Source organism: Drosophila kikkawai, chromosome 3L, assembly GCF_030179895.1.
Source record: "Drosophila kikkawai strain 14028-0561.14 chromosome 3L, DkikHiC1v2, whole genome shotgun sequence".
In the NCBI taxonomy this organism is placed as follows: Eukaryota; Metazoa; Arthropoda; class Insecta; order Diptera; family Drosophilidae; genus Drosophila; species Drosophila kikkawai.
Genome location: NC_091730.1, coordinates 7312979 through 7328283, shown reverse-complemented (window position 1 = coordinate 7328283; position 15305 = coordinate 7312979). Strand labels below are relative to the sequence as shown.

Genomic DNA, 15305 nt, shown 5'->3' with positions numbered 1-15305 from the left:
ATGTAAACAAGTTTGAATTGACAACAGTTTGCAATGGAAATCTAGAACCTCTAAAAGATATTTTAATAGGGAACATTTTGTCTTTAAATAAATATACAATTAAGATCTTTGATTTGTGAATAGTTTCCAGAATATACTTACTTTGACTATATTAACCTAAGTCTCAACAGGAGTTCCAAAAGAAGACAACTTCTCTCTGTGTAGTATCTATCTGTCTGCGTTGTTGTCTTATTCATGAAATGGAAACCCAGACAGAGCCTGTGGCTCTGTTAATTGCTCCAAGTGAGCGAAAGAAAACTGACCTCGGGGCAAACAAATAAAGCTGCTGACCTTTCTATGGCCTGACTTAGGCAGTAGTAACAAGTTGCTTTTATGCTTGAACGAGAGATGAAATTTTGGGTGTTAGTAAGGAAATTTTAATGCTTATCGGGCTCTCTTAGTGCCACTTTAATTTATTGATTTTTTATTCCGCATTTCAAGTAATTTAAGACTGAATCTGAATATAATGGAATTGTAATGAATCTTTTATTTAATTGAAGGTAAATAATATACTGTAAGGCCACACCAGATTTTAATTAATCTCGAACCTTTGAGACCTTTACTTTTTGGTTTCATTTCAAGTCCTTCAGAGTTATTTTATTTAAAGGGTCCCTGAAATAAGAGCCTGCTTCTTTTTGCGGTCCCGACTTCTCCGCCTTTGATTGTGATTTTCTTGACGATTTTCTTGGCGATTTTCTTGTCGATTTCTCAACTCCTTCATTTCCGCCTTCCACTTTTCCATTGCAGCTTTGATCGATTGGCTGCGGAGCATCATTGTCTGCGCATTAAGCTGCTGGGCGATTGTTATTACTGCGTCTCCGGACTCCCGGAGCCCCGTCCGGATCATGCCCATTGTGCCGTCGAAATGGGACTCGATATGATTGACGCCATTGCGTGAGTATCCGTATCCAGAACACGGGAACATGAAAGGATATTGCTGTTCTGCGGCTTTGTTGAGGCTGCACAGGAAGAAAAAATTAATTAAAATTGTAGTTCTTTAAATTTTGTAAAGTTTACTTAATATATATTTTAATTACAAAAATCTGCAGGAATTTATCATTTAATTATAAATTTATTTATATACTTTTTGATATTCTTTTCTCCCCCTGTATTTGTACTACAATCCCTTCTTTTGTTTTCTTTTTCCTGGAACTTTTGCAGGCTGGTCCGCGAGGTGATGGCGGTGAATGTGAACATGCGAGTGGGCATCCACACGGGCCGAGTGCACTGCGGTGTCCTGGGCCTGGTCAAGTGGCAGTTCGATGTGTGGTCCAACGATGTCACGCTAGCGAATCACATGGAGAGCGGCGGGATACCCGGGTAAGTCTCACCACATCTAATCTATAATCTACAATCTCCCATCCCAGTACCATCTCCCATATCCCAGCTGAAATTAATTGATCTTGGGGTCTTTAGCTGTCATCGACTGACACTTCAAAAGTGTCTTCTCTGTGTTCTGGATATTCTTGCGGGAGGAAATCCGCAGAAATTCAATTCACTTTGCTGCCATCCCCTGACCAAATTCAATTTCACTCTGCGGGAAATCCAATTCAAGCCATTGAAAATCCCGTTTCGGTCAGTTTGAGCCACTTCTGGGCGACAGCTGTGAATAATGGCTATGAAAGGCAGTCGTTCGTAATATCTGCTTCTTCCACACGGAAAACCCTGTCCGGGCGGGCGAAAAAAAACAAGTTTGCGCGGCGCACAATTAAAGCCAAAAGTTGTATACCTCCCATGAAGGCACTTGAGAGGCCAAAAGTGTCGTCCTTCGAGCTGTGCCCCTCCTTTGTTGGCTTAATCGTTGTAATTGCCACAAAACACACACGCACACAGCACACACAAGGAGCATTTTGCATGCGTCTTGTGGCCAGCTGAAGGCGTCAAGTTATTGGTAACTTGCGAGCACTTGCCAACCCCTTCGGAAGCTCCTCAAATAGCCCGACGCCCAATCGATTATGGCCCACAACTTGCAAGGCACCCGACTTGAGGCATGCCACGCCCCCGCCCACACCCGAACACCCACCACTGATAAGTGCCCTCGGAACAATATTTTGTTGCTGTTGATTCAGCTGCACTCACTTCAACACTCGAGCAATTTGTTTCTGTTCAGATATATACCCTGACTTCAAAGGATCAGGCTGGCTGAGCTATATCTGGCAGATACTGGGGTTTATCTTCTTTAATAATATATTTTAGATGTAGTTTTTTTGCATGGTTAAATTTAAGATTTATCTTAAGGAAAGTATTTTAACAAAGTATTTTACTAAGCATATTTCTCAGCCAATCTGTTTCTTAGCTTAAAAAAAGGAGATATTTCGGTTTCGAAAACCTGCTTAGATGGCTTTTAAATTCTTAAAAAATTTAAATTACAGTAGAAAAAATAGGCTTTGTAATAAAAGCCTATTTCTAAGGTTTCCAATTGAAATATTTTGTTAAATATTCTCTGTGAAATCGAACATTTTGTTGCCAAACACAGAGATAGGTATCCACATAAACTTTTATAAGACCGACATGGGCCTAGTACCGAGCCGCCCATTTCTAAGTCACGAGGAACTGTTCCGCTTTCGGCTGTCCAGTGGCCTGTCCACAAAGCAGCTAAATAGCCTCTACACGCGCTTTTGCGAACTGGATCGCTTTGAGGATGGTTATCTGACGCCATCTGATCTGCTACGCATCCCCCAGTTGGCCCTGAATCCCATGTACCGCCAGGTTGTGGACTGTTTCTTTGACAATCCTGGACAGGATGCCCGCCTGGGCTTCGACAAGTTCGTGGAGATCTTTGCCATCATCCTGAGGCCAGAGTCGGGTCCCTTTGGTGGCGCTAAACCTGGTCGCTCTGAGAAGCTGCGGTTTCTAACCCAAATGTTTGACTCCAGTCATAGTGGCTGCATTAAGCGCCTTGATTTTCGAAGGACCATGAGCTATTTGTTTAAGCAACAGGGGCTAGAGGACGAGGTGGCAGTGGAGTTGATGATGCTAGAGCATCAGGCCTTCGGAAGCAACACACGCGATAGGATATCATACGAAGAGTTCGAGCAGCGACTTCTGGCCGCAGATATAGATCTCACGAGCGACAAGTGGTCATGGAAATACTATAAAGATGAGTGTAAGAATGAAGAAGAGATTGAAGACATTCCATTGGGATCACGGGACAGTATCATGAAAAAGCTATCAACCACGATCTCCAACTATTTCTTGTCTATTCGGGATATTTTTTATCAGTAGCAGGAATAAATAAGGAGTTTCCTTAAAAATCTTGAGTATGTTTTATTTATACTAAGTTTAACTACCTCTTAAAGCCAATCAACTGATTTTGCTTCTCCTGTGACTTATTCCCGGTACAGTACAAAATAAACTTCACCACAAAATAGTGTAGTTTGCCAAGTCGAAGTTATCTTTTACAAGTAGCTTGGCCATGTTCTTTGCCCGCCTTCGGTGTTGATTTTTTCTTTTTTTGAATATTCACGCTGCGACTTTGGGTGGAAGTTTAAGTAACTGTTGAGTTTATTTGGGTCAGCCGGGCGACGTCAGCTCGTTTGTTAGCCCTGTCCCGGGTGAAATTAAAAGCAAATAGCTGCAGTGTTGGCCCTGGCTATATGTAGCAACAGCTACTCCTCCTGGTATGGCTTGGCTGGATGCCTGATAAGCTGCAATTTCTGAGCCGAGAGTTGAGCTGGCGTGGCATGTAAAAAGTTCGTTAGCAGCGGGGGTAGAAAGTTGCCAGCCTGCCTTGGGGAATGTGGACTGAAGCAATCCATAACAAAGCGTCGTGTAATTATCAATAGAATCAACAACAGGCCAAAGGATCCAAAGGATTCCAAGAAGCCAGGAGCATCTGCAGCCAAGAACAGCATTAAAAACAATTTAGTGGAAAGAGGGAAATGCGGGAAAGTGCGGGGCGTGGAAAATGAGCTCGTGGCTGCTGTGGCAGCAGCTTGTGTGTGGCATCTAATGTGAGTGTTTCCTGCGGTTAACTGCATTTTCCAACCAACCACATATCCTGGAAAAAAGAACTAACCTTAAGCTGGCCAAGATAATCATTAGGATGTGTCCTTTACTATATATTTTTTTCTAGACGCGTTCACATCACCAAGGAGACCTTAAAGTGTCTGGATGGCGACTATGAAGTGGAGCAGGGCAAGGGCAACGAACGCAACTCGTATCTCAAGGATCACCAGATAGAAACCTATCTCATAGTGCCGGGGGATATCTACAGGCCGGTAAGTTAACTTCTCTATTTACTTTCGCTCCCTCTCGTTTTGTATATATTTAATTCTGACCTTTTCTGCAGCACAAAAAGTCTCGGAATCGCCTGCAGGTTAATGGAAATATATCCAAAGAGCTGCGCATGATGGGTCATGGAACAGCCCAGAAGCACACTTCAAAGTGGGTTTTATAATTATTAACAAAAGAGTTTGATTGGAATTTCTTAAATTTTTTTATACATATTTGTTTTTGTTTATAATTAATTTTAGATTTGGCTTTGGGGACAGTTCGGAGAGTGCCAAGGATCCGGAGGACGAGGTCAATGAGTATCTAATGCGTGCCATAGATGCCCGCAGCATAGATCACTTGAGGGCCGAGCATTGTCAGTCCTTGCTGCTATGCTTCAAGGATAATGTGCTGGAGAGAAAGGTAATATAGATTAGGGATTTTAATCTTAAAAGCATGATACAAAATTCCTTTAAAACTTAATATAACTTTGCAGTCAGGTTACAACACATAGGGCAGCATGTGTAAACTTACATGAATAGCTTTGGGTCCAAATTAACTTGGCTTAACTTTAAAACAACAAGCATAGAACTCATGTTACTTTCAAGCTATTGTTTCCTTTGCAACGGGCACTTGTTTATTTATTTACAAAATGTATAGGAATATTACAGCTATGCCATTCTTTTAACGCTTTGTTTTTCAGTACGCCAGCGAGCCGGATCGCATGTTGTGTGTTTACTTCTACTGCAGTCTGTTGGTGCTGCTCGGAACGAGTGCAATGCGCCTGGTGGTGTTCCAGAGGTGAGTGCGGCATTGGGAATGGGCAATGGGAATCCGTATGGATGAGCTGAAAGCCACCGTTGTTGTTGCACTGCAGATGGGCGTCCGAGCGCAATGTGGCGTTGCAATGTGTTTGCCCGCTGGCTCTTGACTCCTTTGCATGCACACGCTGCGTATACGTGTTGCCGAAAAAGTTGCTCTATTTAAATTGGCAACCACTCTTCACTCTTGCCACTCTTTCATTGCAGCTCCCTGTTGACTCTGGCTTTGTCCACCGGCGCTGTGCTGCTGCTCGGGCTCCTGGTATTTCTGGTGGCATGTCATAAAATCAACTTTCAGGTGAGCACCCACACACACACAAAGAGCGAGCAAAGGGGGATTGTTGACATTCTGCATTTTTCATTCGGCGGAATGCCAAAACTTTTTAGCTGCCATCGGACATCAAACGCTTCTCATTGCGCATTCATAGCAATCGCAGGATATCGCAGTTTTTCGCCTTCGCCAGCGTCGCTTTGATTGTTCTCACCACCCTCCTGGCCATGGTGAGTGTACATGAATAAATATATTTTATATATATATCTATAATTTGACGGGGGTAATAGCCCTCTAGTAATTGGTTGCCTTTATAATATGCCATAAATATTTGAGTGAAAATTCAAAAAGGGACAAGCGAGAAGGCTACAACGTGGTACATTTTAATTTAATTACGAATGCCGCATTATGACAGCGAAATGGTTTTATTAAAAATGGCTTTTTCGAATTTATAAATTTATGAAAATAGTAGTGAGGCAATTACATAAGGTTTAAACTTTATATTATTCATAAAATAAAATTTAAAAAAAAGTCAAATAAATTGGTACATTTCATCTCTAAGATTTTCAATGAAAACATCTCAATTTTGAATTCACTTGAACTGATTGCAATCTCCTTTTAGTTTATTATTCAAAACAAAACCACTTTAAATTTCCCCCAAAAAAATCATAGAATCTGTCAAATGCAAAAATATTTGCCAAATAAAAGTTTTCTCTCTCTCTCTCTCTATGTGACACAATGTCAAAAGTTATTTCTGAAACAACAAGCACTGAATTATGCGTAGACTCTAATGCTACATACATGGCGTATGCGCAATATTATGGGAAATCATTAAGCTTTTGAAATTTTAGCCATTTCAAAAGACTTTAAGGTTGAATAAAAACTGGAAACTGCATCCCAACTGCCTTGGGGCTACTTTTACTTCTGTTTTAGGGAATTCCAAACTCGACCAAGTTAACTTATGATCCGACTTTTTATACCCTTGCAGGATATTTGCATTTTAGTTAGAAGCTTGTAACCCAGTGAAGGAGTCAATTCCGAGTCTATTTGTTTTGATCAGCATCATTAGCCATGTCGCTCTAGCTATTTACTTATTTTTTTCACAATTTTATAAGGAGGTCATTAAAATTGTCCAAAATTTAAAAAATATGTACAGCTTTATTCAAATTTGCAAAGGTATACAAACATCGAACATACCGAAGTTAGCTTCCTTCCTTGTTGTTTTCTGTTCTTTTTTTTTATCCTTCATTGGCTGTGCATTTACTTGCAGAGGAGCTCAGGGGGAAACTTTTGCGACTAGAAATTCCAGAGAGAACGAGACGATGGGAACCTCTTAAAAGGAATAAAAATAAAATTTACGTTTTGTAGTCCAAACAAAATTGGGGGCGCGCTTGTTGCGTTCTTGTTTTGCTGGGGCGCGTCAAAACAAAAGTTTTTCCATTAAAGTTCGGCATTGGCCCAGCAGAGAGCGGAGCCAAGCAAGGCATTCCATCGAGGGGCAATGAATCCTAGTCCCAGGCAGCTCCAGCTCCAGTTCCAGCTCCACATGATGAAGTGAGAGGTGGCTTTATGGGCAACTTGTTACCTGCCCCATGGCTTTTGTCTGGATCGAGTCTCCTTGCCCCCGGGTTCTTTGACATTTCGCTGTCACTTTTGTGTTTGTTTCGGGCCGCATTTAATGGCACTTTAAGAGGCATTCGTATTCATTTTGGGCCACGCTTAATGGCCAATCTCCGAGGGGAACTGCGACTTGTACGACCTGTTGGGGGCTGCGTCGTTAAAATCTGCCGCAGATCGTTAAACTTGTCTAATGTGAATTTCATGGCAAGACAGCTAATTAGCAATGCTCTCCACAATATATATATATATATATTTATATATAGTTCCAGGAATCGGCCCGCCAGCTGGAGTTGCTTCAGCGGAAGTTGTTCTGGCTGGATGTCAACGGGAATATAAATGTCACGGCATATAACCATCAGGAGATGTATGCCCTGGAGGATTCCGACTCCGATTGCGACTTTTATTTGGCCTACAATGTGAGTCACTAGTCTTTAGTCTATATCTCAAGCTATAATTATTATAATTTCTTGGAATTACCAGTTACTTTTGACTGCCCAGCTGGCAGTTGCTATGCAATTTATCCCCGCGGGCTAGGGCTGCATTTATATACATCTATAATTCTCTGATTCCGCCCACAGACATTCCTGCTGCTCACGCTGCTTTCGATGATGAGCTGTGCCACCTACCAAGTGCTGCGCATCCTGCTGAAGCTGATGCTGCTCCTGCTGGCCTCCGGCAGCTACATGGCCTGCTCCACCTACTTGTACACGCGCAGCAAGGAAATAAGCCAGGAGTTGGCGTAAGTAAAACATCCAGCATTCAGCATCCAGCACCCAGCAGTTGGCATCCGTACATTCTGCATTCAGAGAGGCAGCTGCGCTATCTCTGAATGAAAACGAATTATGGCGTAATGCAATTTCAGTTGGGTTCAGTGGGTCGCAAGGGGTTACAAGGACCACTGCTGAGTCGGCACCAGCTGAATTGCATTTACGGCAGCCGCAAACTGCATTAAAATTGTATTTAGCACCCACTCCGAATCCAAATGGAAACACAGAAGCCGCCGCCCTCGGCTTCATTTATCAACCAGCACTAACTTCTCTTGTTCCTTTCCGTTTCGTGTCCTTGTCGCCCTGCATTGCCCTTTAATGGACCGGAATAACTTCGTCATTGTCGCCATTTCGGGGTCTTTTTTTTTCTTTCATGTTACCAACAGCAACGAGGAGGCAATGCTGCGCTACATAATTGATTCCATATTCCTGTTCGCCTTTATGCTGGCGCTGATTTTTCACAGCCATCAAACGGAGGCCACTTACCGCCTGGACTTTATTTGGAAGCTGCAGGCCACGGGTGAGACAAGTTTAATTATTATTTCAAAGTCAATTGGGCAGGCAAAGTGTGCAAATGGAAACCGAGTAAAGCTACTTTCGAACTTTGTGAAAAATTATTCAGAAAACTTTTTAAACTGGTCAAAGGGAATGAGCTAGAGTGCTTTTACATTTTAGTTTCCAACTAATTAAGACGTTTTAAAGTTAAATTTATGTTGTAATTTATAATGCGGGTGCATGGAGAAGAAGTGTTTTAAACAATTATTGTTTCTGATTTTTGATGTAATTAATTTAAAAAGTATATTTTACTGAGAAAATGTATATTCTACTTATCAATTTTTACACTAACTGAATATTAAACTTGGGCAAGTTGAAGCCACTTTTAGGGCTGCATTAATATACCTTAATTAACTTTCAAGCTTACTTTGAAGCCAGCTTTTAATTTCGCATAAATTCCAACATGCAATATCACGTATACGCATAGTTGCCAGTATTCCCCTAAATTCACAAACGTCGAATTTCCTCACTCATTCATAAATTCCTATTCCATTTTAAGGGAAACCCCTCGTAGGATTCAGACTGATTAAAATTTGCGAGTTGGTTGAAAAGTTGTAAGCCGTTTTCCTGCGTTCATGACGTCGCTTTTTCCGTTTGACACACTGTCAGTGATTCGAAATGATTTCCAAAGAGATTGAGAGAGCGAGGGGGTTGGAAAAGTTTCGGGACATAAGCCACTTCATTAGTATTAGTGCACAATTGCAACGCCCACACTCACACAGATGCACTCAGACATTTTCCCCCGAATTTCCTTGTTTTTTGTTGTATGTGTGTGTGTGGGTGTGCTGTCAGCTTTCTGTTCTGCGTTCTGTTTTTGTGCTTTTACTTTACGCTTCGGTAAACTGATAAACTGATATTTCAATTTCACGCTTATGTTTTTTTTTGCTGCTCTCTTTGTGGCCATTTGTTGCGAATATTTCGCAGAGGAAAAGGAGGACATGGAGCATCTACAGGCTTATAACCGTAAACTGCTCGAAAACATTCTGCCCGTTCACGTGGCCGAGCATTTTCTGAGCCGCGAAAAGCACCTTGACGTGAGTACACAATTATACAAACAAATATTATTATATTTTTTACAGCTAATGGCAAAAAAATGGGAAAGAATTTAATGTAGACAAGTGTTCATGCTGAACAAGGGGCAATATCGCCAGGGGAGCATCTCTGGGGAAAATGTACCTGTCGCCATATTAGTGGTACCTCTCTTTTATTACTCTGAAAATAAATTCGAAAGAAGACGGATCGTTTGTCCTCCTCATCAACATCATCCAAAACCTCTGCCTGCTTTTATTGGGAATTTTCTGGACTTGTACTTGCCACGGCCCCGACAGCTTCATTTTTGGTCCTTCGCCCGAGATATTCCAGCGCCTTTTTTGCCAAGATAAGTACGGTGCCGAAATTCCCATCATATATGTATGTACATACATGCATATATATGTAGATATACTGCTGCATCCAATTTATTTAAAGCACTACCAACTTGGGCAGTAGTATATGTATATATATGCATGTGTTTACATGGCTATATGCCCCTTTCCTATTTTCTAAATCAGCCAATATCCGAAAGGGTTTACATCCAGTTTTTTTTTCCATACATAAAAAACCATACATCCACACCGATTCCGTAGTATATGTACGTACATACATACTTACACAATTTGCATACGCACATAGGTATGTACGAACATTGCCGATTTATGAACATACATATGGAGATCACCTTTGGTTCACAAATCGGCGGCATTTAGAAGAGAAAATAAATAAAGATCATATTCCATCCACCACAAATATACATATTTTCCATCCACTGCACATTAACAACAAAACAAAAAGATAAATAAAGATAACCCCCTCCTCCAGCTGGCCGATCATACGTGCATACATATATGCACATATCCATATACATAAATTGCTGGACCGGCAATTGAGCATCGGCAGCTATCAGTGTCGCTGCATTCAAACACAAAACCAAGTGAAACAAACAAAATTAAAAAATCTGCGTTTTTAATAGTTTTTTTGTTTGTTTATTTTGCGTAAATACATATGTATGTAAGTACTGGCCGCCAAGGTTGCGACGCTATTACCATACGCGTCTGTTAATGAGCCGTTCACACTTGGGTGCATTTTTTTTTGCATTATTGGTTTTTTGAGTTTCAATTCGACTAATTTACAACCTAATTTTTCCAAATCGTGTACACCGTTCCGATTAAGCATACATTTTCGATTTATCCTTTTGTCTTCACTTTCCAACCCCACAGTATTTTTCGACAAACATTTATTTGTCCCCGAATAATTGATTCTACATATTTTTTCTCGGTTCTATTTCAAATCGATAAATATAATTTTGTCGATTAACTCTGTTTTCCTGCGCTTATCCAGCGTCCCTGTATTGATTTAAAAATCGATAACATCCTTTTCGAGTATTATCTGTTTATTTACGCTTATCCAGCGTCCCTGCACTTATTCCAAATCGATAAATATAATTTTTTCGATTAACTCTGTTTTTCCTGCGCTTATCCAGCGTCCCTGTATTGATTTAAAATCGATAACATCCTTTTCGAGTATTATTTGTTTATTTACGCTTATCCAGCGTCCCTGCACTTATTCCAAATCGATAAATATAATTTTTTCGATTAACTCTGTTTTCCTGCGCTTATCCAGCGTCCCTCTATTGATTTAAAATCGATAACATCCTTTTCGATTAATTTGTTCTACGCGTTATCCAGCGCCCCCATATCTTTAAACCGGGTACATCCGTGCCAACGCGTTATCCAGCGCCCCCATATCTTTTGAACCGAGCACATTCGTGTCAACGCGTTATCCAGCGTCCCTGTATTAATTGGAAATCGATAGCTTTTTTTCGATTAATTTGTTCTACGCGTTATCCAGCGCCCCCATATCTTTTGAACCGAGTGCATTCGTGTCAACGCGTTATCCAGCGTCCCTGTATTAATTGGAAATCGATAGCATTTTTTCGATTAATTTGTTCTACGCGTTATCCAGCGCCCCCATATCTTTCGAACCGAGTACATCCGTGTCAACGCGCCATCCAGCGCCCCCTTATCCTTCAAATCGATAACCATTTTGAACGCTTTATCCAGCGTCCCTGTATTGATTTAAAATCGATAACCATCAATTTTGAACGCTTCATCCAGCGTCCCCGTACTAATTGAAATCGATAACATTTTTTCGATTAACTCGGTTTTTTTTTTGCGCTTATCCAGCGGCCCCTCTCCGAACCACGTCAAAGTCGATAGACTACCTCACTCACTTACATTTTCCGGCTCCTACGAGAGCTACGAGAGCCAATTGGTGACGGTGAGGAACCAAAATCCTTTTTGGCCGTTTCTAAGGAAAAAGAGTCTCACAGAGTCAGGGAAAAGAGTGAATCTACTGTGCCTTCCAAAAGCGAAAATCCCTCTCGCAGCAAAGGCCCATTGACAACCGCAACTCCACTAAGATCTTCGAGCACGTCGCTTGAAGTTCCACGGTCTGTTCCATCCACAAAAGCCGCAAGGTCAGTCGTATCTCCCCACTTCACTAGAGCAAGTGGCAGAATGGCTCAAGCTGAGGGAGACAGGGCCTTGAGGAAGTTCACGACCATAACCGATAGGGTGAGTCAGTTTGAAGCCAGAATCAATACCAATGAGGACACAAATCCGTCCATCCACACGAGTAGGGTTCGACTCGAACAGATCAGGGCCCTCTGGGACAAGGTGGAAAAGGAATATGAGACGTGCTCCGAAGTTGTGGCCAGTCAAACCTGCAAAGACAAAATAACAGCCATGCAATCCAAGTATGACGACTGTTATACCGTTTACGAGCGGTGCGCAGCAAGCCTCAATGAGATCATTGCAGATTCACGCGCACAACAGTCTGTTCAGTCCTCCAATCTGACGCCGTCTCAGGGCGGATGTCGCTTACCTCCAGTCGAGTGCGAAGTTTTCAATGGTGACTATGTTCAATGGCCCACATTTCGGGACCTTTTCTCCGCCATCTATATACGCAATCCTCGGCTTTCAGAAGTCGAAAAACTGTTCCATCTCAATGCGAAGACGAGCGGCGAGGCCAAATCCATTGTGGCCTTATCTCCGTTGACCAATGATGGTTTTGAGTCAGCGTGGAGAAACTTGCAGAATCGGTTCGAGAACAAGAGGCTGCTGGTCAATAGCCAATTAAAGATCTTGTTTAATTTGCCTTCTGTTGCCCAGGAATGCGGAAAATCCTTGAAGCATTTAGAGAGCACAATCCAAGGTTGTTTAACGGCCCTGCAATTAGCAAGAGTCGAGACCACGAATTGGGATTGCCTGCTTGTTTTCCTGTGCTCGTCCAAGTTGCCAAAACTAACGTTGGCTCTTTGGGAACAGTCCCTGCTAAGTAAGTCAGAGGTTCCACTCTGGGTTGAATTCCAGGCCTTCTTAAAAGATCGTCATCGAACGCTTGAGGCGATTGAGGAGTTCAAGCCAAACGCGAGCGTTCAATCCAGGGCACTGAGGGCTGACAATAGCTCGCGGTCGATCCAAACCTTCGAAAACAGAGTTACGGTAAACCCGCAATCCTGTAAACTCTGTGCACAAGAGAACCATCCACTCCGTGTATGTCCTCTATTCTTGCGAATGTCAGTCGCAGATCGAGAGAGACATGTGAAACAGCAGAAGTTGTGCTTGAACTGCTTCGCAAGAACGCATCTGCTCCGGGACTGCAACAGCACGCATAATTGCTACACCTGCAGTGGACGTCACAATACTCTCCTGCATCGAAGCGGCCCTCCGCCAGTCCATTCAGTGGTTATGCCTGACCAACAGTCCCATCCATCCACAGCAATCCAGCAACATATACAGTCCACTCCATCGACGGGTCAAGCGAATGTGCAAACGTTTCTTGCCGTTAACACGCAAGGGGTCCTCCTGAGTACGGCAATAATAGAAGTTTGCCATTTGGGCATCAAATACTCAGCACGGGCTCTCATTGACTCAGGTTCCGAGGCAACCTTTATCTCAGAACGGTTGTTCAACCTGATTAAGTTGCCTTATGAGTCCATCCAAGCGCAAGTTTCAGGGGTCAACCTTTCCGTTGCAGCTCAGCCCCGTAAGCGTTGTCAATTCAGACTAGGTTCTCCCGTCAAGCCCCATATCCAAATTGAAACCTGTGCGTATGTGCTACCACAGTTAGCCGGGAATCTCCCATCCTACACTATACCAGAGGATTCATTAAAGGATCTTCCACCTCTGCAACTAGCAGATCCAGATTTCTACCGGAGCTCGCCGATTGACGTGCTTATTGGTGCCGATATCCTGCCATCAATCATGCTCAGAGGCTCCCATTCCAATATTTGTGGAACACTCCTTGGTCAAGAGACCATATTCGGGTGGACTCTTTGCGGTCCTATTGCAACGAGTCCCATAAGCAGAATCTGTTCTTTTTCAGCCCGATTAGCAGTGACCGAGTCCAAACCAGGCAGCATCCTCACCAAATTTGGGGAGGTGGAGGATGTTCCAGTGAAGTTAGTAAAGGAATCCACCTCGGTTTGCGAGGAGAACTTTATCCGATCCACCAAAAGAAGTGAGGATGGAAGATATGTTGTTTCGTTGCCCTTTAAAGAGCCGGACAATATTAAGCTTGGACATTCCAGACCCATCGCACTAGCTCAGTACCTCCGAAACGAAATGCGATTAAGTAAAGATCTTCCATTGAAGGAGCAGTACGACTCAGTCATTCGAGAGTACTTAGACTTAGGTCATATGCACCAAGTCTCCCCTGACGACTCTAGCAGTTTTTATCTGCCTCATCACGCTGTCTTCAAACCAGATAGCACCACGACGAAGGTTCGCGTCGTGTCCAACGCTTCCAATCCCTCATCAAACGGGAACAGCCTCAATGATATCCTTCATGCGGGGCCTGTACTACAGTCCGATCTGACTATTCAGATTCTAAAATGGCGTTTCTTTAAGTATGTTTTTAATGCGGACATCACAAAGATGTATCGGCAAATCCGGGTCAATCCTGATCACACGCGCTTTCAGAGAATCTTATTCCGCAACAAATACGGTGAGCTCTGTGACAATGAACTCGACACAGTCACCTTCGGCGTAAATTGTGCGCCCTTCCTGGCCATCAGAGTGCTTCAGCAGTTGGCTCAGGACATCCGAGGCCAATATCCTTTGGCCAGCGACATCATTTCGAATTTTATGTACGTGGACGATGTGCTCGCAGGGGCTCACACTCGGCAGTCGGCAGTTTTAGCCATTAAAGAGCTTCGGCTGGCTCTCGAGAGTGCCGGTTTTCCACTGCGCAAGTGGACCTCCAACGAAAGAAGACTCCTACAAGCGATTCCGAGGGAACATTTGGTCAGTGCAGACTTCCTTGAGCTGGAAGATGCCAGCACGGCGAAAACTCTCGGGATCCGTTGGCAAGCTACATCCGATAGTTTCTTTTTTGTTCCAATGGTGATCCCCCTGCAAACTGCCTACACCAAACGAGAGGTTTTGTCTCAGATAGCCAAACTTTTCGACCCAGCAGGGTGGTTATCGCCTTTCGTAATCCGAGCCAAGATTTTCATGCAGGAAATTTGGCTACGGGAGCTAGGCTGGGATCAGCCACTCCCCACCGACCTTGTGACCAAGTGGCAAGAGTTTTTGAAAGGGTATCCAATCCTGAGGGAAATTCGTAGTCCGACATGGGTGCGTTTCCATCCTGCAGCCAAATTGCAGTACCAGGACGCGTATGGGGCTGCCATTTTCATCCGAGTCGAAACGACTGATGGCTGGTGTACCCATCGGCTGACATCCAAAGCCAGAGTTGCTAGTCAGGTCCATATCCATACCCCGCCTGGAGCGTTTTTCTACCTTCGACCGCCACAACATGGGGCGTCATCCGACGACCAGCTGCGAAAATTATTCGCCTCCCAATGGACGGCCCCACTGACCATAGTGACTCCTCAATAGATTAGTCCTTCCAATTGACATTTACTAGTCCTAAGTTGTGTCATCCAACGTCGTCGTTCCGTCCACGTGTCTTGTTCAT

At 43.2% G+C, this 15305-nt stretch overlaps 2 protein-coding genes across 4 annotated transcripts in view; both read left to right on the top strand.

The window, feature by feature from the left end:
* Nucleotides 1-15305, top strand: part of LOC108071534 (adenylate cyclase type 6) — a 42750-nt gene that overhangs the window by 21250 nt on the left and 6195 nt on the right. For all 3 annotated transcript variants that reach the window (XM_070285267.1, XM_070285269.1, XM_070285268.1), the window contains 12 exons: nt 787-933; nt 1201-1359; nt 4115-4259; nt 4331-4425; nt 4515-4674; nt 4955-5052; nt 5280-5370; nt 5460-5573; nt 7227-7379; nt 7542-7702; nt 8117-8250; nt 9210-9319. In XM_070285267.1, the coding sequence (XP_070141368.1) occupies nt 787-933; nt 1201-1359; nt 4115-4259; nt 4331-4425; nt 4515-4674; nt 4955-5052; nt 5280-5370; nt 5460-5573; nt 7227-7379; nt 7542-7702; nt 8117-8250; nt 9210-9319 (1567 nt within the window). The remainder of the gene's footprint in view (nt 1-786; nt 934-1200; nt 1360-4114; nt 4260-4330; nt 4426-4514; nt 4675-4954; nt 5053-5279; nt 5371-5459; nt 5574-7226; nt 7380-7541; nt 7703-8116; nt 8251-9209; nt 9320-15305) is intronic.
* Nucleotides 2428-3288, top strand: LOC121502641 (calcineurin B homologous protein 1). Its single transcript, XM_041776341.2, has one exon. The coding sequence runs from the start codon at nt 2551-2553 to the stop codon at nt 3262-3264; it is 714 nt and encodes a 237-aa protein (XP_041632275.1). The 5' UTR covers nt 2428-2550; the 3' UTR covers nt 3265-3288.

Excerpts from the sequence above, each read along its gene's own strand:
- LOC121502641 (XM_041776341.2), top strand. The coding sequence starts at position 2,551 with ATGGGCCTAGTACCGAGCCGCCCATTTCTAAGTCACGAGGAACTGTTC.